We start from the raw sequence: 23,605 nt of genomic DNA, 5'->3' as shown, positions 1-23,605 counted from the left end.
AGAAGGTGGGAGTTTCTAAATCTAGGTGGCACGCTTCATCACTGGGTTGTCTGCAACTGTATCACAGTTTTAGGGGCGCAGATGGACTCCCAGATGAGTAGGATCTCTTGAGTGGAGAAGTGATTGCCTTCTTGCGGTAGTGTTGAGATCCAACCACAGCGTTAAATGTTCCTCTGAAGATTGAGGCTTTGCCTAGACATACTCGCACCTTCTCAGAGGGACTCCCAGAAGCTGTATAGGATGCAATATGATATTCTCATATTGATTGCTCTTTTTGATTTTGTAGTTATATCTGCATCAGGGGATACACTCCTTAGACAGCCCGCTCCTCGCGTTCCACACGTTGATTGGAATATGAATCACATACATGCATGGTGTGGACAAAGTTTGAGAAAAGTAATCCGTTCCACATGTCCTGTCTTAGCCCATGTGAAAAGAGGTAAAGGTGAAAACCACCCGAGCTCATGTTTGCAAAAGATGAGCTGGAGGCAATTGTCCAGGAAATATGAATTATATAGTATCAGAGAAGAGTGACAGGAAAGAGATAAAAGGCAAATGGGGAGCATGGAAAGCGAAAAAACTCACACTTGAAGTCCATTTCAGGTCACCTGGTTTAGAAGCAGTTTTTTTCAGAAGCTTCAGTTGAGGAAGCAGATTGTGAACATGTCGGACTAAGCTGTCCATTTAGTGACATTTCAAGCAGGTGTGCATACCTGATTGGGATACTGGGAAGTGTAGTCATCTGAGCAAACTGTAATGGGAGAACTGGAGTCCATCTCTTCTGACATGTCAGGTACCCAGGGTTCTGGGAAAGGAAACAAGACAGAAAATATGAGTGACTCCTACATACGTACAATTCTACATCATGCACATACTTAACAACAGTGGAAGAACTGAACTAAAAGATCCAATGAACAGAAATCTCCCACCAGCTCTTACTGTCACATCCGACTACCAATCATAATATAAAATCAAACCTAGTGCAAATACCAAACTATAGCATCACTGCACAAGCAACCTAAAACCGAACGACTAAATGGCATAATATCCCTGCCAGCTGGTTCCACTATCCAAGCATAGCACAGCTATCCACTCAAGCCACTGAAAGCATCACATCACTAACTCTCTCCATGATACACTTTTATTTAATCAAAATATAGCATTCCGCTCAACATCACCAACATTATTTGTCCCTGTACAAGCTTGTACTACTATATTCCTTCACTGGCGTATCCTTCCCTACGTACAGTCTTATTCAATAACAGTACAGAAGTCCATTCACGGACTCCCAGGCACACTCTACCAGCCCGCCCAATGCCCTCTTACTCGCCTACGATACTCCCATTCACAGACTCCCAGGCACACTCTACCAGCCCGCCCAATGCCCTGTTACTCGCCTACGATACTCCCATTCCGGACTCCCAGGCACACTCTACCAGCCCGCCCAATGCCCTCTTACTCGCCTACGATACTCCCATTCACGGACTCCCAGGCACACTCTACCAGCCCGCCCAATGCCCTCTTACTCGCCTACGATACTCCCATTCACGGACTCCCAGGCACACTCTACCAGCCCGCCCAATGCCCTCTTACTCGCCTACGATACTCCCATTCACGGACTCCCAGGCACACTCTACCAGCCCGCCCAATGCCCTGTTACTCGCCTACGATACTCCCATTCACGGACTCCCAGGCACACTCTACCAGCCCGCCCAATGCCCTCTTACTCGCCTACGAGACTCCCATTCACGGACTACAAGCCACACTCTACCAGCCCGCCCAATGCCCTCTTACTCGCCTACGATACTCCCATTCACAGACTCCCAGGCACACTCTACCAGCCCGCCGAATGCCCTCTTACTCGCCTACGATACTCCCATTCACGGACTCCCAGGCACACTCTACCAGCCCGCCCAATGCCCTCTTACTCGCCTACGAGACTCCCATTCACGGACTACAAGCCACACTCTACCAGCCCGCCCAATGCCCTCTTACTCGCCTACGATACTCCCATTCACGGACTCCCAGGCACACTCTACCAGCCCGCCGAATGCCCTCTTACTCGCCTACGAGACTCCCATTCACGGACTCCCAGCCACACTCTACCAGCCCGCCCAATGCCCTGTTACTCGCCTACGATACTCCCATTCACGGACTCCCAGGCACACTCTACCAGCCAACCCAATGCCCTCTTACTCGCCTACGATACTCCCATTCACGGACTCCCAGGCACACTCTACCAGCCCGCCGAATGCCCTCTAACTCGCCTACGATACTCCCATTCACGGACTCCCAGGCATACTCTACCAGCCCGCCCAATGCCCTCTTACTCGCCTACGATACTCCCATTCACGTACTCCCAGGCACACTCTACCAGCCCGCCCAATGCCCTCTTACTCGCCTACGAGACTCCCATTCACGGACTCCCAGGCACACTCTACCAGCCCGCCCAATGCCCTCTTACTCGCCTACGATACTCCCATTCACGGACTCCCAGGCACACTCTACCAGCCCGCCCAATGCCCTGTTACTCGCCTACGATACTCCCATTCACGGACTCCCAGGCACACTCTACCAGCCCGCTCAATGCCCTCTTACTCGCCTACGATAGTCCCATTCACGGACTCCCAGGCACACTCTACCAGCCCGCCCAATGCCCTCTTACTCGCCTACGAGTCTCCCATTCACGGAATACAAGCCACACTCTACCAGCCCGCCCAATGCCCTCTTACTCGCCTACGATACTCCCATTCACGGACTCCCAGGCACACTCTACCAGCCCGCTCAATGCCCTCTTACTCGCCTACGATAGTCCCATTCACGGACTCCCAGGCACACTATACCAGCCCGCCCAATGCCCTCTTACTCGCCTACGATACTCCCATTCACGGACTCCCAGGCACACTCTACCAGCCCGCCGAATGCCCTCTTACTCGCCTACGATACTCCCATTCCGGACTCCCAGGCACACTCTACCAGCCCGCCCAATGCCCTCTTACTCGCCTACGATACTCCCATTCACGGACTCCCAGGCACACTCTACCAGCCCGCCCAATGCCCTCTTACTCGCCTACGATACTCCCATTCACGGACTCCCAGGCACACTCTACCAGCCCGCCCAATGCCCTCTTACTCGCCTACGATACTCCCATTCACGGACTCCCAGGCACACTCTACCAGCCCGCCCAATGCCCTGTTACTCGCCTACGATACTCCCATTCATGGACTCCCAGGCACACTCTACCAGCCCGCCGAATGCCCTCTTACTCGCCTACGATACTCCCATTCATGGACTCCCAGGCACACTCTACCAGCCCGCCCAATGCCCTCTTACTCGCCTACGAGACTCCCATTCACGGACTACAAGCCACACTCTACCAGCCCGCCCAATGCCCTCTTACTCGCCTACGATACTCCCATTCACAGACTCCCAGGCACACTCTACCAGCCCGCCGAATGCCCTCTTACTCGCCTACGATACTCCCATTCACGGACTCCCAGGCACACTCTACCAGCCCGCCCAATGCCCTCTTACTCGCCTACGAGACTCCCATTCACGGACTACAAGCCACACTCTACCAGCCCGCCCAATGCCCTCTTACTCGCCTACGATACTCCCATTCACGGACTCCCAGGCACACTCTACCAGCCCGCCGAATGCCCTCTTACTCGCCTACGAGACTCCCATTCACGGACTCCCAGCCACACTCTACCAGCCCGCCCAATGCCCTGTTACTCGCCTACGATACTCCCATTCACGGACTCCCAGGCACACTCTACCAGCCCGCCCAATGCCCTCTTACTCGCCTACGAGACTCCCATTCACGGACTACAAGCCACACTCTACCAGCCCGCCCAATGCCCTCTTACTCGCCTACGATAGTCCCATTCACGGACTCCCAGGCACACTCTACCAGCCCGCCCAATGCCCTCTTACTCGCCTACGAGTCTCCCATTCACGGACTACAAGCCACACTCTACCAGCCCGCCCAATGCCCTCTTACTCGCCTACGATACTCCCATTCACGGACTCCCAGGCACACTCTACCAGCCCGCTCAATGCCCTCTTACTCGCCTACGATAGTCCCATTCACGGACTCCCAGGCACACTCTACCAGCCCGCCCAATGCCCTCTTACTCGCCTACGATACTCCCATTCACGGACTACAAGCCACACTCTACCAGCCCGCCGAATGCCCTCTTACTCGCCTACGATACTCCCATTCATGGACTCCCAGGCACACTCTACCAGCCCGCCCAATGCCCTCTTACTCGCCTACGATACTCCCATTCACGGACTCCCAGGCACACTCTACCAGCCCGCCCAATGCCCTCTTACTCGCCTACGAGACTCTCATTCACGGACTACAAGCCACACTCTACCAGCCCGCCCAATGCCCTCTTACTCGCCTATGATACTCCCATTCATGGACTCCCAGGCACACTACCAGCCCGCCCAATGCCCTCTTACTCGCCTACGATGCTCCCATTCACGGACTCCCAGGCACACTCTACCAGCCCGCCCAATGCCCTGTTACTCGCCTACGATACTCCCATTCAGGGACTCCCAGGCACACTCTACCAGCCCGCCCAATGCCCTCTTACTCGCCTACGAGACTCCCATTCATGGACTCCCAGGCACACTCTACCAGCCCGCCCAATGCCCTCTTACTCGCCTACGATACTCCCATTCACGGACTCCCAGGCACACTCTACCAGCCCGCCCAATGCCCTCTTACTCGCCTACGATACTCCCATTCATGGACTCCTAGGCACACTCTACCAGCCCGCCCAATGCCCTCTTACTCGCCTACGAGACTCCCATTCATGGACTCCCAGGCACACTCTACCAGCCCGCCCAATGCCCTCTTACTCGCCTACGAGACTCCCATTCACTCCTATGATTACACTCCGATTCCCATCGGAGAAAGACCTCCCAAGGAATCACAAAGATTCTCTCACCCATCCTTTCTCATCATAATTAAATCAAAATAATGCCAACATTCTCATACTGAAAATGTTGCCCCAATCACACACAACAAACAGATGCATATTCAAATATGATCAGTACCAACATACTCACCAAAAACCTTCCTTCCAGCGCAATTAAAACCAATCATGTAAAACCCATTTTAACACAGTTCCCTCCCAACAACTAAGGTCTAAAATCATATAAGACTTTTAACCAGGAAACATTTAATATTTTATAGCAACTAAAGGGACACTGAAGGCCTTGCCTTTACTCAGTCGATCATACCACAGTTAAGGTATGAACTCAGGATTCCAGCCTTACCTAGATCAATGAATACATCGCCTTCGGATGTCTCAGATCTGACACTCTCAAGGACCGATTCCTCCACCTCCTGCAAGTCCTGGTGAAGCGAGTATGTATGATCAAACTGCACAATGTCAGAATTTCTAGGGCTGTCTAAGACACTGCAGATATTGGGACTAGACGAGGGAGAAGTTTCCCATGTGTTTGGACTGCGAAAAGGAAGATTGTCCTCCGATATGCCACTGTCACTTCCTGGAGGAGAGTGCTGTTGTGCGACGCCCAAGTCATCCTCAAAGGGCCCTAGTATAGAGCTGAGAAAATCTTCCATGTCATTCTTAGTCAACATCTGCAAAAAACAAAAAGAAATAATGCTTTTGGTGTGCATCTGATAACCCTCAGCTCTTCACCGAAGCCAAACAGCAGGCCTGCCAAGTACCAAGCACGTATTTTAATGTGATGATCCGCATCACTGAATTGAAATGCATTAATCACGTGTTTTGACCACCTGCGCACTGAGGGTGACGTGGGTAAGTGGTAGCGACCATCGCAGCTGCATGTACACCAGCCCAGTGTTCCTGTGGTCAACGAGGGATGGGGCAGCCCTGACGGGGCTTCACAGTCGGCTCCTGTGAGAGGGCTGCTCTAGGGTGACTGAAGCAGAGCCCTGGAGTCGCCCCGGAGCTGCGGCATGCCACCGCCGCCGCCTCTCTCATCACAGTCTCTCTGTAGCCTGGCACTTCAATGGACAGTCGCCCCATCACAGCCACCACCAGCGGCCAACGGAGAGTCGCTGTGGTTGGTTGATTACTAGGATTATGTAAGTGTGCAGAAGTGAGAGTGACGTGTAGGGTGGACTAGATGTGATTCAACACAAGGAAGCTTCCAGTGCCTCAAAGGACGCAGTCCGGGGTGAGTTCAGGGGTGCCCTGTGGGCGGGGACTTCTCCTCTGCTCCCTGCGAGTAAGGGGGATACTTAAAGCATTTCACAGCACTGGTTACACAGGACCCCAGGGCTGCTAAGGCGACACCTCTCTTACATCATGCATACATCCATTAAAGTCCAGTGGCTATCCCCCGCTCGTCCATGTTCAGCCCCCCGGGCTTTTATGTGCCATCTCTAGGGTTTCAGAAAAGGACAACAATGCAATTTATTACAGAAGAACACAAACAACCCACAGCCAAGGCCTCTGCAGTGGGGTCAGATGTGAAAGACATGTCCAAAATGGAATTTGGAACATGTTCATATGGTACAACACGACTCCAAAGCCTTATGTGTTAAACAATTACAGGGAGATACCGGTGTTCTACCAGTCACCTTCTGACCTCGACACTTCTGTGTCATGGAGGCATCCCCGAGTTGTTTTGTCCGGTCATGGCATGAGTGAGTGCAGGTTCTGAGTTTCTTTAAATGGCTTTTGTACAGACTCAAAAGGGCATTTCAACCCTGGAACTATTGCTTACCGCTACCCCGAGCCCCAGTACGCAGATCTATGGAAAGGTGGCAAGATAAGGGAATTGTTGTATACAGACCTTACTATAGTATAAGCCCTAACATAATCCAATAGGCTTTATAAGAGAGTTCTCATATAATGATATTGCTGATAATTTGTCGCCGCACTATAGAACACCGAAGGGACGAGTGGATTTTGTTAAAGGACAAGCAGATTTATGAAGCACCCTACCCTACGGACAAGTAAAGATTTTATTGAATTCCCCACCTCTGAAATGTATCATTGCCCCATTGATGGATCTGCACGTGAATCAAAATACCACAAGCATGCCAAAAAAGATAAGTGTCGGCCACATATTGTTCACATTGATGAAATACCACTAAAATGATTAGCAAATCAAATATTTGCCCCCTCTCCCTTTCTTCCATCTCCATGAAACCGGAGATACCTGCGCTGGGTTTAATGTGCTTTTTGCATTTCGAATGTGATGCAGCTCCATTATACAGCAATAAAAGGTTATTAGCAGATGGACCTGTTTCTGCTCTCATTGCACCTTTGCCACCCCTTGCTGAAACTACTGAACTGATTTACACCAACGCTAGCAAGGCCTCTTATGCATAAAGGTCTAGTTTGACGTCAAGTTTAGTGTAGTTCTGTTCGGTCTTTAGAGCAGGATTCCTAATGGAGCTAAAATGCTTTTTTGCTTTTTTTTAATACTTCTCTTTGTTCTCTCTTCCCTGGTTTTGTCTGCACAAAATGTGATATGTTGAACATAAACCGATTGAATTTTTGAAACGTTTTGCAAAGAATAACACCAACGTTATATGCAAAGGCAAAACGCTGTTTCAATGGAAACTGCAACTTGACCTTAAACACAGAGTCCCCATCGCTGATGTCTATGAATATGCAGACTGCAATGGGTTATTTATTCCTACTGCCAGGTAAGGAGATTGGTCAGGACTCCCAAAAGGCGCAGCCTAGCATGGTTCATGATCCACCTCCCCTCCACGCGTATGGTTTATACTATCCTGTTTCATGATTATTAGTTATTGACAAAGCTATTTAAGCAAGTCCAAGTATAACATAATTGTATTGACCTATAATGTGAAGCATTTAAGTTACAGAAGATGACTATGGCCCATGGATCCTGGAGATGCAGCTGTACTGAGGCAAAATCATGGGATGAACTGTTAAAGAGTAGTAACAAATGCAAGGGGGAGGGAGCACACTGCATCTCATCCCAGCAAAGTTCACACCATTGCATTCTGGTAAATGCAGTATGCTTACTTCAAAGTTGCTGTAGTTTTTCACCAAACTTGGTGCAGGTAGTGCTGTTATCTCTAGAAAGGCGTTTCGGGGGGTGTATTAACAAGGAACTGAATGTGTATTTGTTAGTACACTTGTTCCAAATAACTTGTTTAATTTAGCCAAATTTATTTTCACTAGCTTGGAATGAAGAGAGAGGTTTCCATGGCACAGAAAAAAAATCATAATTAAAATTAAGACATATTTGCCAAGGAGCGACCCAGAAAACGTATCAACCACGGTGTCAGGGAACAGAAGCTGACAGGAGCTAAAAAATGCTCCATCAAACAGCAGAAAATTGAAGCCACCAGGAACTTAAAGTCAAATTAAAATATTGCATCATAGCAGCAGTAAAGAAAAGTTGTGTCTTTGATTGGGCACTAGTGCTTCAGGCGCTTTAGTCGCCAGTATTTAAACAGCCTAGGAGAGCATATGAGTGATTGCTGCTCGTTTATCTCCTGAGGCGGAAAGCCGGGAGGCATTGTCTGACAGCGTTTTTAATCCTTATTTTTACTCGGTCATTGATTTTATTGTATCATTGCTCTTTGCCCCTTGTGTCCGCTCCCTCCCACTTCTCAGCGTCCACGGAGTTTATTGTGGCGCTTCCCATATTTTAACACTTACTCTTGCTCTGTGAGGGACTTTGCATAATTTGCACTCTGCTTGGGCTGAGGCTCCCGGGCGCCGCAATTCGGCAGCAGCCATCTTTGATTGGGCACTCGTGCTTCAGGCGATCAGCGGCCGCGCCGCATTCGGGCCGGAGTCCAGCCAGAGTCCAGCCAGAGTCCAGCCAGAGTCCAGCCCGTCAGCGACAAGGAAGCACCAGAGGCCAGCCATGCTGTCTCAGGTGATCCCTTATATTTGTCATCTGTCCTGCGAGCTTTAAAACCCTCTAGGCTGCCCTGTCATCACTCCCTTACTCCTGAATTTACTTACAAAAGTCTTGGCATGTGGCTGTAACAACAAAACCATTATGCTTACATCTCCGGATAAGGCTATCTGTTACCCTCCCTCCACGAGGCTTCCCCCTTCTCCCACTGTCTACACGGGTCTCCTTCTGAATTCCCGCTCATTGGTCAAAAATAATATCTCCTTCAGAGATCTTATTTCACAGGAAAAGCCCACCTGGGCCTTCAATACAGAAACTTGGCCCACAGACTCTTCTTAGCCGGACCTGATGAATGCTATTCCTGAAGGGTACTCGCTGGCCAGGATGGACAGAGTGGGTCGTGTGGGAGGAGGCCTGGGGATACTTTATCTCAGCTCCATAAAATGCCGGACTGTCCATCTGTCCTCCCCATCCGAGCACCTTCAGGCAATGCATTTTACCCTCATTCCCTCCCCCACTATCTCCTTTACCGGGATACTGGTCTACAGACCCCCTGGTCCTAGGTCGGCGTTCTGCTTTGAACTCCTTAAGATCCTAGAGCCCTATATCGATGGGCCCAGTTTAACCATTTTAGGAGATTTTAATTTCCATTTGGAAAAGTATACTTCCCCTGACACCTCCCATCTGCTGGTCGCCCTTTCCTCCTACGGCCTGCCGCTGTTAGGGACTGGGCCTACCCATTCAGCTGGCCACACTCTGGATGGAATTTTCAGTAACGATTCTCGCCTTTCTATTGGTATCCCTTTCCCTCTGTCGTGGTCAGACCATTTTGTTTTTCCACATTAGTTTATCCCCTTCTTCTCCCAGTGGCCCTCAGCCCTATCACGCCAAGTGGGTCTTGAGAAGGAATTTCGGGGAGATCACAAAATGACTCCCTCACTCCCTATCTGGTCACATTCAAGCCCTCATCTACTGGTGATGTTCACACGGCGGCTCTTGACCTCTCCAATTCCTTGACGGAGGCTGTCAACTCACTCGCCCCTGCCAGGCCCCACTATTCTGCTAGGAAACGGCCCTCAGCCCCCTGGTATTCCGAATCTCTTAGACAAGGATGCAGAAGGCAGGAAAGGCTTTGGAGGACACATCTTGATCCTATAGAGAGGGATAAGCATAGAACCCTTCTCAAAGACTATAAAGCGGCCATACTTAGAGACAAACAGGCTCACTATTCCAAACTCACGTCCTCTCTTAAATCATCTAGTGATCTATTTAAGATAGTGGATAACCTGTCCCTTATTCAGATGCCTGACCCCATAACAGCTTCACAGGTTCTGTGTGACCAGATCTCCACTTTCTTCCATGAGAAGATCTTGGATATCTACACAGACCTGGAAACCCTCAACTCCAGCTCCCTTTCTGCCTCCTCTCCGACCTTTTCGGATGCCCCAGCCCCTACCCCTTCCCATTCCCTTTCTCAGTTCCCTGCCATCACCTCTACTCATCTGAATTCTCTGCTGGACAAGCTTAAGTCCAGGTCACCTTTGGACCCAGGTCCCTTAAAGGTCCTCAAAGACTGTAGACAGACTATCCTGCCCCCTTTGATAGAGGTTATGAACCTGGCCATTTCAGAGGGGATCTATCCCCTCTCTTGGAAATTGGCCACTGTCAAGCCTCTATTGAAAAAACCTACCCTGGACCCTGAGATATTAAAGAACTTTCGTCCCATTTCCCTTCTCCCTGCCCCTGCTAAACTTCTGGAGACTCATCTTAATCTCCACTTGAGTGCTTTCCTCGACAGTACCAACTCTATTGACCCCTCACAGCACGGTTTCCGGAGGACCCACAGCACTGAGTCGGCACTTACAGTGGTGGTCGATGGCATCCGTTCTAAGGTCGACACCGGACAGACTACCTTACTGGTGTTACTTGACCTTACGGTGGCTTTCGGCACCCTGTCCCCTACTATTCTTGTCAGCAGACTCAGTGAGCTGGGAGTCAAGGGCTCTGCACTCAATCTCCTTGCTTCCTTTCTTGACCAACGGAAGCAAAGGGTTAAGCTAGGCGAGTACATGTCACCCATTAAGGCCGTGAAGTGTGGGGTCCCACAGGGCACCGCACTGAGCCCGATGCTTTTTAACGTCTACGTCGCCCCTCTCGCCAGGCTTAAGATCCTTTGGGCTGGAAGATCTCTCCTACGCCGATGACACGCAGATTATGGCTTCCATCTCTCAATCTGCGAGCATAACTGCGCATAATTTTAAAAACTGTATGGAGGCAGTCGCCGGATGGATGGTCAAGAACTTCCTTAAGTTGAATGGGGAGAAAACGGAGGTCCTCATTTTTGGGGGCAAAAGTTAGACCTGGTCCATGGACTGGCGGCAGTCCGTCCTTGGGGCCTGTCCTCTGCCCGCAACCTTGGGGTCATATTGGACACCTCCCTCTACCTAGACAAACAGGTCAGTAGGACTGTGTCCACCTGTTGCAATGCCCTGAGGATTTTAAGAAAAATCACTCACTATCTCTCCCCTGAGGCACGCAAATAGGTAGCAATAGCGGTCATTACCTCCAGACTGGACTATTGCAATGCCCTATACCTTGGCATTAGCAGTGGTCTGATCCAGCGCCACCAGACCGTGCAGAATGCGGCTGCCCGGTTTGTTGTCAGCGCCCCTAAACGTTCCTCGGGCACCACCATCAGAAAAGACCTGCACTGGCTTCCCATGCAGGCAAGGATTAATTTCAAGGCGTTATGCCTTACTCACCGTGCCCTCAATGAATCTGGACCGGAGGCTATTCGTGCCCTGGTGGCCCATTACATCCCTGGTAGAACACTCCGCTCTTCCAGTAAAAACTTGCTTGCTGTCCCCCGTATAGCCAAGGCCAGGTAGGGCGGAAGGTTTTTTCGCTTCCTTGCACCCAGACTTTGGAATACGCTCCCTAATGATCTCAAAGTGATTTCCTCTCACACTCTGTTCCGTAAGGCACTCAAGACCTGGGTATTCCAAGAAGCCTATCTCTAATTCCCCCGCTGGTGATATTTGAGCTCTCTGGTTACCATCCTCAGCGCCTTGATGCCTACGGGTTTAGTTGCGCTCTTTGTATACAAATTTCCATTAATAATAATAATTGTGTCTCACGAGACCCTGGACTGGCCATCTTGGGGTAAGGCTGCACTTATATGCATAGAATGAAAAATCATTAGCAAGCCATGTTAAGGTCACTTCTGGGCCTGTAAAAGACATTAAAAAGAGACTTTGTTGTGATGCAATGAAAATAATTGCTTATGTTTCAAATTCACGTCTGGCATCAAGAAATGCATGTGACAATCAGTGTGAGGATGTATTTTAGATCTGAAAACAGTCCACCTCTGCACTGAAATGTAAGCACCCTAGTGTCAGAATGAACAAAACATCACAGCCGATAGCATGAGGAGAGAGGTAGGTACGCCACTAAAGCCCATGCATATGTATTAGTGAAAAAGCTCTATCCGCCTCCTGGCGCTGTCACGCCGAACCTAAAAATAAAGTATGCCTGCACAAATATCAACATTATATCTAGCTAGGTTTCCTGTTGGGTCCCCTCAGGAGGGTCAGAGACCTCCACTACTGGCTCAACAAATGTCATTTTCAACGGTTCTTACATCAGGCTCGGGTAAGTCCCAGGCTTCGGTCGCTTTTCCGTCATCATCCAGGAACTCAGGGGACGAGAGCCGGTCCTGCAGAAGGAAATCCAGCAGCTCTTGATCGCCAAATTCAGCCATGTCTTCTGAACAGAGCATCTGGAGTAAAAGAAAGGAAACTAAATATGAAACATAAACCTAGAAATCACACATGTAGGAATCGTACTGCATGCAGTGGTGTGGTTAGTGTCAGGTCCTCAAGGTGTAAGTCTGTTAAACTTAAACAATGAGCAGACCTGGGAAGGAAATCATTTATCACATGCTCCAGCCTGTTTAGTGGTCGGGATTGCTGGATCTCTCATCGCGACATCCAAGCTGTCCACAACTAACCCATATTGAAAACGACACTGCTAGCAGGTTCTTGGAGGTTCTGCATCTAAGAAGCTGTAGCACGCAAATCAGAGGCGTAGAATCTTAAGACTTTGCCAGACAAGTTTAAATGGCATGGTTTACCCAGGTACGCTACTCACCAACCCAAACTACCATCATTTATGAGCCACTTATTTACAGGACTGAGCCGCAATGCATTACCAATTTATGAGACGTTGAATGAGCGGAGGGGTCACTGACAGAGGGGTACTGGCAGTAAAGCGTCCATAATCGCCTGAGCAACGGGATGGGAGTGTAGGAAAGGGCCCCTTTTTAGGACGAGCCTAGGCAGCGCATGTGCTGTCTGCAAGACCTGTAGTATACACTATCTGGAGGGTAATCCCACCTGCCATTGGTTCACTCTAGCGTTGCTCTGCTTAGCTGGCTCACTAATGGCTGGCGATCCGATATGTCACTTCCGTTTTGTGGGAAGCAGCATCGACCAACTACAGTTTAGTCAGGCTGTTGGTTGGCATCTCTTTCATTTAGGAAATACTTAATTTATTTAAAATCGCCATGGCGATTTAATTCGTTGTAATGTGGTACCTAATGCTCAGGGTGCAGCGGCTGCTTCTTTTTTGCGCACCTTTCCAAACCACTTTGAACCGAGAGTGTATGCCTGACCGAGCAGAAAACAAAACAAGCATTGGCAAAGCCAATAGGTTTCGCCGATGGGATATTATAAGTGTTTAGCCATGCACTCTACCTCCTCTCCCCTCTCCCTCTCCGTCTCCTTCTCACTCCTCTTCCTCTTCCTCCTCTCCCTCGTCTCCTCCCTCTCCCTCTTCCTCTCCCTCCTCTCCCTCCGTCTCCTCTCCCTCTCTCTCCCTTCTCTCCCTCCTCTTCCTCTCCCTCTCTCCTCTCCGTCTCACCCCTCTTCCTCTCCCTCTTCTCCCTCCCTCTTCTCCCTCTCACTCACTCCTCTTCCTCTCCCTCCTCTCCCTCTGTCTCCTCTCTCTCTCCCTTCTCTCCCTTTCCCTCTCTCCCTCCTCTTCCTCTCCCTTTCTCTCTCTCCTCTCCGTCTCACTTCTCTCCCTCCTCCTCTCCCTCCCTCCGTCTTACTCCTCTCCCTCTTCCTCCTCTCTCCTCTCCATCTCCCTCTCACTCCTCTCCGTCTCCCTCTCACTTCTCTCCCTCTCCCCTCCTCTCCCTCTCTCTCTACTCTCCATCTCCCTCTCACTCCCACTCCTCTCCCTTTCCCTCCTCTCCCTCTCCCTGCAGTCTCTCTCTCTCTCCCCCTCTCTTTCTCTCTCTCTCTCTCTCTCTCTCTCTGGCTCTCTCCCTCAGTATCTCTCTCACTCTCTCTCTCCATCCTTCAGTCTATCTCCCCCTCTCTATCCCCCCTCTCTATCCCTCCTCTCTCTTCATCTCTCTTTATCTCTCTCTCTTCATCCTTCAGTCTCTCTCCCTCTCTCTGTGTTTCTCTCCATCTGTATGTCTCTCGCCCCCTCTCTGCATCCTTCAGTATCTCTCTCTCTCTCTCTGTCTCTCCCTGCTCTCTCGCTCTCTCCCTCTCTATCACTCCCTCTATCTCTGCCCCCCTCCCATATCTCTGGCACCCTTTCGCCATTCCCCTTCTCTCAGGAACTTCTCGCGTGAGCCGCCCCTGGAAAAGCATTGCCTCTGCTGTTTGTGCATTACAGGGAGCCGTTGGTTGTGATATTATTATTATTAAAAGCAACTACTGAGAAATAAATTCTGCAAAATAGACAAATACAATGACGTAATGATTATAAATAAATGCGGAGGTCATAAGATAAAAAGCCCATGGACCTGAGGCTGGACAGAGTCCCCACCTGTCTTCTAACGCGTGAGTTGTCTAATTAATAAGAAGCAGCGCCTTGAACCAGTGCTCCAAGCAGAGACTCCTTTCGAAACTGCTAGGAAGCTGCCACGGCCAGGTGTCCGACAAGGTCAAGGAGCAAGAATCATGTTCGCAGCAGCTGGTGCCCCTGGCTAAGACTGGTGCCTGCTGGGCCCAGGGTGGAGGGAGGCGCTACAGAGCATATTGACAGCAGCAGACACCCCCCAGGCGCAGAGGCGCTACTAGAGCCACATTCCGGGGGGGGGGGGGGGGGGGGGGGGCTGCTGAAACATTTATCAGTAGCTAGGGTTGCGCTGCAGGGGCTCTTAGGAGGGGTTAAACATCAACAAAGCCTCTTTAACAAGCACACAAACGGTCTTTTAATGACCTGTGAAGTGCTCGGATGCGGCTGCGTGTGTGCCCGGGAGCTGTCTGAGCCCGGGCTGCCACACACGAGGGGGGGGTCATTGTCACGCGACACACCCACAGAGTGGAGGCGACACAGTACGGTGTCGCGGCACACACTTTGGAAAGCTCTGGTCTAGACAGTCATAGTGTGTAAAACAAAATTTAAAGGCACATAACCAATGGTGAACAGGAAAAGCGGACTGGGTCGGAGTGTTGATATAAAAAAATATTAACGATTGTGTGTGCTTTAGACAGACAATGCCACAGAGAGCAAAAAAGAGACAGGGGGAGAGGATACAGAGATGGAGAGAGAGAGAGAGAAAGTGCGGAGAGAGAGAGAGAGAGAGAGAGAGAGAGAGAGAGAGAGAGAGAGAGAAAGTGCGGAGAGAGAGAGAGAGAGAGAGAGAGAGAGAGAGAGAAAGTGCGGCGAGAGAGAGAGAGAAAGTGCGGAGAGAGAGAGAGAGAGAGAGAGAGAGAGAGAGAGAAAGAAATCCTAGGGTGTTGAAGAAAGTTAAACTTCCGGAGTTTACAATTCCTCACCACACAGAGTAGATATACACCTCCTTGTTGCACTGCTTCAAGTCCGCGATTGTACCCTGGGGACACTAACCTCGCAGGCAGCAGTCGGCTTGGTAGATCTGGAATCCAGGTACGACGTGCCTCCTTAAGATAAACAGGGAATTCGCTTACTTATAAGCAGTTTATTAGGAAGTATACCGTTCCCGTGTCAAGGATGTAAGGAAAAGAATATGAGGGGAGGGTGGTTTTCAAGTTCATAGTGCGCTGAAAGTTAAAATGACCGCGAGCAGGCAAATGCAAACAGCTCTTTTCAAGCATTCGTGCTTGTGTGTGGCATCCACCCTGCGGGAGCGAGCAGCGGCACGCGGGCCATCTGTTTTCAATTATCGCGCGCGCCGCTGCTCGCTCCCGCAAGGTGGATGCAAGCACAAGCATGAGTGCTTGAAAAGAGCTGACGAATTTCTAAAGGTCATCTCCTAGAGCAGCGCTGGCGCGTTGCCTAGGCAAGACCTAAAACGGTGTGTGTTTCTGCCTACATGTGTAACTGCATGTGGTTGCATTGTGTGCATAATTGCACGTGTATTGGTGGATGTGTTTGTGTGCGTTTTAGCATGGTTGCTTGTATACTGGTGTGCACCTTTTGCATTTGAGCGTGTGTTTTGTGTATGTTTGGTAGTGTGTGCATGTGTGAATTTTGGAATGCACGGTTTTGTGATCGTGGTTGTCAGTGGATGTTTTTGTGCCTGTTTCTGTATGTGAGCTTGTGTACAGGTGTGCACCTGCTGCGTCTGTTTGAACATACGTGTTTGTGATATTTACTAGTGGGTACGAACGCCCAATATAAAGGACGTGAGGGCGGAAAGCATCAGAAGGCAAGAATGTTCAGCAATTTCTCAAAATAAAATAACACATTAGGTTTATCAGCCTGTTTTCACAACTAGGCAGTGTGCATAGTGCTTGCACATCACGCAGAAAAGAACCTGTGCAAAATATGGCACAAGTGCTTGTCTTGTGCAGCTAAAGGGCTCTTGGAGCTGTCCCTGCTACATTGACACACACTGGAAACCGAACGTCCTTGCCGCAGTGACCGCACCCTCAGTGCTCTCCCTGCTGCTGAGACAGCACACTGGAAGCAGTAATTAATAGTTAGATCAGATTTGCATCGGGTCACACATCTGATATTACATTGGAAGCTTGTCTCATGTTGGTGCCACTAGGCATCTCTCTCTCTGGGCATTTGATCGATCCCCTTGCGCACCCCCAGTGTATATCTGAGGGTCCATCAGATCGCAACCTCTGTTCATCTGCACATCTCAGCCGGATGCCATGTATTTCGAGATTTCATACCCTGCAGATCTCCTGCCTGTTGGTGTGTTTTTTCCCAAGCAGTGATGCATGCACAGGGATGCTATGTGCAGGGACACAGAGGTGACCGTTGAGTGGGCTTAGTGCGGCAATTGTTTTATTATTATTATTATTATTATTAGGGATACACATGCCAGAAAATGCTTGTTATTCCATCCATCGACAAAGGAGTACAGCGCAGATTCGGTTCTCAGTTCACGTAACGATGGAGTACAGCACGAGTGAGACCTCAGTCCATGCAACGACAAAGAGCTATTGCACGGGAATGACCAAGCACTGACGAAATATGGCACAGGTTTGATCCTCAGTGCTTCCAATGAGGAAGGAGTGTATAGTTCAGTGTGATCTTAGTCCATGCAGTGACAAATGAGTGTAGCATGGGTAAACTGTTCGGTCCTTGCAGTAACCCAGTGAGTGAGCTCGGATGCCAGTGCCTGGTGATGGTCAGGGGTGTGCTTTATTTCACGCAGTGGCACCAGAGCAGTTCAGTTCTCAGATGAGGAATGTGACAATGGAGACTCCAAATTCCAGACGCCAATGAGAACATGTAGGACTGAGTGCTTTACAAATGTACCCAGGCAGGGCAGTACACTCGCTTTTAGCAGCACCACCCAAGCTTTAGGAGATGCAGGGCCCCTCCTCTCTGCTGCTGGACTACAAAGAACCTAGTACTGAGAATGCCATTGCCACTCCACCAAGAAGCCAGACTCAATTGATGTTTGTACAAGGGTTGATATATTCTGGTTCTTGATCTTTAAGATTCGCTGGTCACTGAGCTAATGTTGTGAATGGGTGGTTTAGACATGGTGGGTGCTAGCTTCAACAAGTGGCAGAACTGCTTTAAAAAATGTATACCGACCAGGTGTTTTTCCCCGTTTTGCGTGGGCAGATGGTATTTGCTGAGGTCTGAAGCAAATTATATTACATCCGTTCAGGAGAGCAAGTTTTATTGCCAATAGGTTGTTGGGTCTGCATAATTGGGGGAACAGCACGGGGTACACCTTTTGTGACTGTTGCAGACAGGTGGCATTGCTGTGGTAGGGTAGTCATGTGATGTTAGGTGGAGGGCCAGTAGATGATATCACCGAATAGGAGGGGATTGAATGACATTTGCTAAGACTTTGGGGTAAGGACTTTGCTAGATTGCTGGGGGTGGTTGATATTGCTGACATGGTTGCAGTTCAGGATCCTTTTAATGAAAGGGGAGTGTGGTGGCATTGCTATGATTAGAGCTATTAAGTGGGATTGCCGAGATTGGGGTAGCATATGGTATTTTTTTGGTTGGGCAGCATTGTCATGAATAAGTGATTTTACCTAGGAAGCTGTCAGCGTATCAATATGTAGTTTGGCTCCCAGCTTCTGCAGGGAACTCTCAAATATCCGGGGAGATATTGTAAATGCTTGCACTGGTATGGCATTTTGTTGGACTTCTCATCAACCTTGTACATTATCGGTCAAGATTAACCAATAGTGTGCTTAACTAGCTTAACTAGGTTGGCGACAATCAGAGGGACATCTCTTATGTGGCTTGCTTTGTTTCTTGCAAAACCGGTTTGGGTGGAGTTGGATCCCTTCTGTCCAAAAACTAAATTACCTGTGGAGTTTTTCAAGTGTCGCCCATCTGACCCACCCTACTCACCAATGACACGAACACAATGGCTCAGTCTTTCAGACTTCTAACATAGTGTTTATAGTCATGCAGATGCCACACAGCTCCATCTGAACCAAAAATAGGTACCTTGGAGACTGGCACCGGGTGGCAGTTTGCCTGTTACCAGTTCTCCACTGAAAGTCTCACAATTGGCCCTATTCCAAGCGACACAAGGGATGTTCCACTCCTGCGAAGAACCCGGATAATTGTGTTGATCTTCACAGTGAGGATGCCATACCTGGGCTAGTTTCACATCATATGTATTGGATGCCCCCACTCCTGAGCATCCTCTTTGACCGTGCCAGTATGATAACCACACTGAAAACCACACACAGTCAACACAAGCATTTGCAATGCAATAGGTCTCGCATTTAGGCAAGTTTGAGCTATTGGCATTGTAAATGGCTATGCCTTTTATTTGTGTTTGGTTTTTAAAACAAAAATAAAAGACATTGTCATTTACAATACTAATAGCTTAAACTCTCATACAAGCAAGATGTGGTACCCAATGCAATTTGACAGACGCGCACTGGCTATCCAGGTCCCCAGTGCCAGAGTTCTTTACCAAAACAGTACACTGGGTTCCCCAATTGGCACCCCCTGAAAGTCCCTAGTAAATGGTACCCCTGGTGCCTAGGGCAAGGAGGCTAAATAGGGTCTCAAAGGGCTGTAGAACGAATTGTGCCACCATAAGGGACCACTCACCAAACACATACGTTGCCTCTGGCACTACGCAGCACCTCTAATCTGTTGAATTTTAGGAAGGGCCTTAAAAATTGGCTTTTTGCCCAGTAATTATTTTCGCTCTGATTTTTGCTGTTCCTTTTTGCTTGTTCTGTGTTCTGTTACTCTACGACTGGTTTTAATAAAAGCGCCGGGACACTCTCTGGAGTAGCCGTGCGCTATAAAAGACAAAACTAACATAACATAACATAACATAACATACAGACTGCCACTGCGGGCTTTTTGTTTCAGTGCAGACAAAAGTGAAAACACAACATGGCACACATCCCTGTGTGCCATGACAGCAGACACTGTATGCAGTATAGTTAAGTCACCCCTGTATCAGGCCTTACAGCCCTAAGGCAGAGTGTACTATACCACATGTGTGGGCATAACTGTATGAGCAGATATGCTCCTGTGCTGCGCAGTCCAATTACTGCCAGTACATGTGGCCAGGAAAGCCATTTTAAAGCACATACTGGACACTGGTGAAACGAGTTTGCTAGCTACATGATGGTTTCACTGCAATAGGGATGTTTGGTATCAAACATCTCGTATTAATAAATCCACACTGATGTCCGTGTCAGATTTAATAATACATGCACACAGAAAGCACCTTAGAGGGGCCCTCTGAAAACCAACAAACTACTGATGTGATAACTGGTCCCAGCCTGCAACCACAGATGAGTTTCTGACCTCAAAGGTATAGAACTTCAAAGCGCACACCCTTCCCTCACAGAGAGGATGCCAACCTCCCCTTGACCAGGGCCCATATGGCATCTGGACGAGGCAGGAAATTTAGTAGTCAGAGAGACGTGTTTACCTTCAGGCTAGTTCCCCCCTTAAGGTGGGCTACCTGAAGTGAATGCAACATGTTAGAGTCTGCCATCTTTGTGATGGCAAACATAGGAACTCTGGGACAGAGTTATGCCCACTTCCTAAAGGAAGTGATCATAGAAGGAGCGTAGTGACTCCAGAGATAGGAAGCCCATTGGCTACTACCCAGCACTCCTCCATCGCCCCTAAATCTAGTATTGTAGAGACACCCTTCAGTTCTCAGGGGGTGTGGCCCCTCCCTGTAGTTCCCAGGGGTGTGGCTCTCTGTGATGTCCCTCTGGTCCCAGTCCCTCCCTGTAGTTCTCAGGGAGGGTTTTCCATGGTGTCCCTCTGGTCCCAGCCCCTCCCTCTGGTTCCCTGCAGTTCTCAGGGGTGTGGATCTCCCCTCCCTTTAGTTCTCAGGGGGGGGGCTCTCTATGGTGTGCCTCTGGTCCCAACCCCTCCTTCTAGTTCCCTGTAGTTCTCAGGGGTGTGGCTCTCTGTGATGTCCCTCTGGTCCCAGTCCCTCCCTGTAGTTCTCAGGGGTGTGGCTCTCTGTGATGTCCCTCTCGTCCCAGTCCCTCCCTGTAGTTCTCAGGAAGGGTTCTCCATGGTGTCCCTCTGGTCCCCCTCCCTCCCTGTAGTTCTCAGGGAGGGTTTTCCATGGTGTCCCTCTGGTCCCAGCCCCTCCCTCTAGTTCCCTGCAGTTCTCAGGGGTGTGGATCTCCCCTCCCTGTAGTTCTCAGGGGTGTGGCTTCTCCCTGTAGTTCTGGGGGGGGGGGGGGAGGGGCTCTCTGTGGATCCCTCTGATCCCTGCCCCTCTCTGTAGTTCTCAGGGGTGTGGCCCCTCCCTGTAGTTCTCAGAGATGTGGCCCCTCCCTGTAGTTCTGGGGGGGGGAGGGGCTCTGTGTGGATCCCTCTGATCCCAGCCCCTCCCTGTAGTTCTCAGGGGTGTGGCTCCCCCATCCCTGTCTTTCTGGGGGGGGGGGGGGCTCTGTGGTGTTCCTCTGATCCCTCCCCTCCCTGCAGTCCTGCCCTCTCTCTGCAGCTCTGTCCCTCGGGTTGGTTTCCTCTCCTCGGGTCTCCCCTAGACTCTGGCTCTCACCTCGGTGCCGCTGTCTCCGCTCCGGTGCCGGGGCCCCCCTGTACCCCGCTGTGCTCGCAGCTCTCCTGCCCCCCGATCCCCGGCTCCGGCTCCTGTAGTGGACTCTCAGCAACTTCCAACACCACAGAAATGACGTCAGCCGCGCGGGGCATGCCGGTCTCGGTGGTTCGCTCTTACACCATCACTATGGATACCGGGCGGCGAACACAGGAAACCGGAAGCACAAGAAACCACAAGTCCCAGCGTGCAACGCGCTCCGCTGCTCTGACAGCTCTCTCGAGTATCGCAAGCCTGGAAAACACCGAGGCGTGGACATAAAAAAGAGACAAGACGCCCTGGACCTGACGTGCCCGGACGTGGAGAGTAGACACAAAAGAAGGACTAGGAGCAACCCATCATATTGAGTACAGGCGCCGCGGGTCTCACTCCTTGCGCGTGACACTCACGCATGTGCGGGGAGGTGGAGCCAGGGCTTTAAATGGGCCAGGTCATAAAAGCAGGTGCCGAGACTGGTCAAGACGCCCTGGACCTGACGTGCCCGGACGTGGAGAGTAGACACAAAAGAAGGACTGGGAGCAAACCATCAAATTGAGTACAGGCGCCGCGGGTCTCACTCCTTGCGCGTGACACTCACGCATGTGCGGGGAGGTGGAGCCAGGGCTTTAAATGGGCCAGGTCATAAAAGCAGGTGCCGAGACTGGTCAAGACGCCCTGGACCTGACGTGCCCGGACGTGGAGAGCAGAAACAAAAGAAGGACTGGGAGCAAACCATCATATTGAGCACAGGCGCCGCGGTCTCACTCCTTGCGCGTGACACTCACGCATGTGCGGGGAGGTGGAGCCAGGGCTTTAAATGGGCCAGGTCATAAAAGCAGGTACCGAGACTGGTCCCTGTCGTGCTCTCCATTTTTACCATCACCCTCAGGGGTGGAAAAGAAAATCTTAACTCGTTAGCACTACCACTTTTTTAAGCATTTGGTGTAAGTTCAAAGAGACTCCTTTTACTTTTTCCACAGCCTCATCTTTTACGAAGTGGAGCATTTTGCATAGATAGAACAAAGCCATAGTTGTTGCTTATTTCAACTATTGGCAAAGCCAATAGTCCTGGCTTGTTCTAGGTATAATGTTACGTGTTGTTTCATATATCTGAACACAATGCCCGAAACAGTAAAATATCAGTCAGGCGGCACACAGCCCTGCCAAGTATAATGCATCAGGTGTGAGACTAACACATTTCAGTGTGGTGGTCCGCATCACCGCACTGAAATGCCAAGTCACGCATAATAAGCTTAGCGCCTCCTGGGCTGTGAAGTCCTAGCGCTACTAATCATGCGCCATTAATGCTGAATAAAGCTAAAGCTGAAGTCGGCAGCGCTCAGGGCCCGCAGACTTCGGGACGACTGGCTGAGAACTGCTACAATCGTAGCAATGGGATTCACGCAGCATTCCTGATTGATTACATCATGAAAGTGTACGGCTGCCCAAGCGAGTAGTTGTAGTTTATGAAGTTAGGTTGTGGGAGGCTGCAGCCAGTGACAATGCCAGCGCAGCTTGCACACAGTAAATTTTGTTTAAAACCATGGGAACGATCTCTGCGACCCGATGGAACCAAACCTCAACCACATGGACCGCTTCACTGTGCAGCTGCTGCTGTTGAGCCTGAGAGTCATGGCATGAAGAAACAGGCGAGGCTTTGTAGGTGCTCTTGGACACCTCCTTTTCTCGTGTTTGCCGCTATCACTTACTGGTCTTTGCAGCTCCTGGGGGATGCTTTGGCCCAGCTCCGCTCTGCCGGCGGAGCTGGATCTCTGTTCACAGTGAGTGCGCACCCACCTGTCCCCCACGCTTCCATTATTCTGCGCTGTTTCTCTGGTACATGGTCAGGCTGCCTTTCTATTTACTTACAGCCCTTTCTGATGTGCCTCCCTGGTGCACGGATCGGCCCGATGTTGAGGCTTGATGGCAGCCTGCTATCCCACTGGCATTCCGGTCGGCCTGACTCCTGTTCTCACTATGCTCCGAGGCCCCTGCTATTACTGTCCAAACCTATTCCACATCTCATGGGCGCCTGAGACTCGGCCTTCCTCTTTATGATACCTCCTGCCAGCTCCCCCCCTGTGAGAGGGGTGATGTCTTGCTGGCAGTGGCCCAACAGGAGCAACTATAGAAGACTGGCCCTAGGGGTGGCCGTAGAGAGATTTGGGTTTCCTGGCTGGCTGTAACCTTTGGGGATCAGCTGGGGAGTTCTCAGAAGTGATGGTTTTCTTTTATGTTCATTTATTCGAGAACTGCATGAAACATGCTAC

The 23,605-nt window shown here is 50.3% G+C and overlaps 1 protein-coding gene across 2 annotated transcripts in view; it reads right to left on the bottom strand.

Annotated features, from left to right (window-relative positions):
- CREB3 (cAMP responsive element binding protein 3) overlaps positions 1-21,460 on the bottom strand; it is a 42,146-nt gene extending 20,686 nt beyond the window's left edge. The window contains exons 1-4 of one of the 2 annotated variants that reach the window (XM_086960010.1): positions 21,300-21,460; positions 12,501-12,638; positions 5,294-5,621; positions 714-805 (exon numbers count right to left, since the gene is read on the bottom strand). In XM_086960010.1, coding sequence (XP_086816136.1) covers positions 714-805; positions 5,294-5,621; positions 12,501-12,638 — 558 coding nt within the window. In that variant the 5' untranslated portion in view covers positions 21,300-21,460. Of the gene's footprint in view, positions 1-713; positions 806-5,293; positions 5,622-12,500; positions 12,639-15,660; positions 15,682-21,299 lie in introns of those variants that run through there. The other variant, XM_086960009.1, reaches the window with a different exon arrangement.
- Positions 21,461-23,605: the final 2,145 nt, after the last annotated feature.

Source organism: Lissotriton vulgaris, chromosome 3_1 (genome assembly GCF_964263255.1).
Source record: "Lissotriton vulgaris chromosome 3_1, aLisVul1.2, whole genome shotgun sequence".
Lineage (NCBI taxonomy): Eukaryota > Metazoa > Chordata > Amphibia > Caudata > Salamandridae > Lissotriton > Lissotriton vulgaris.
The sequence above is the reverse complement of the archived record's forward strand: the minus strand, read 5'-3'. Positions and strand labels throughout refer to the sequence as shown.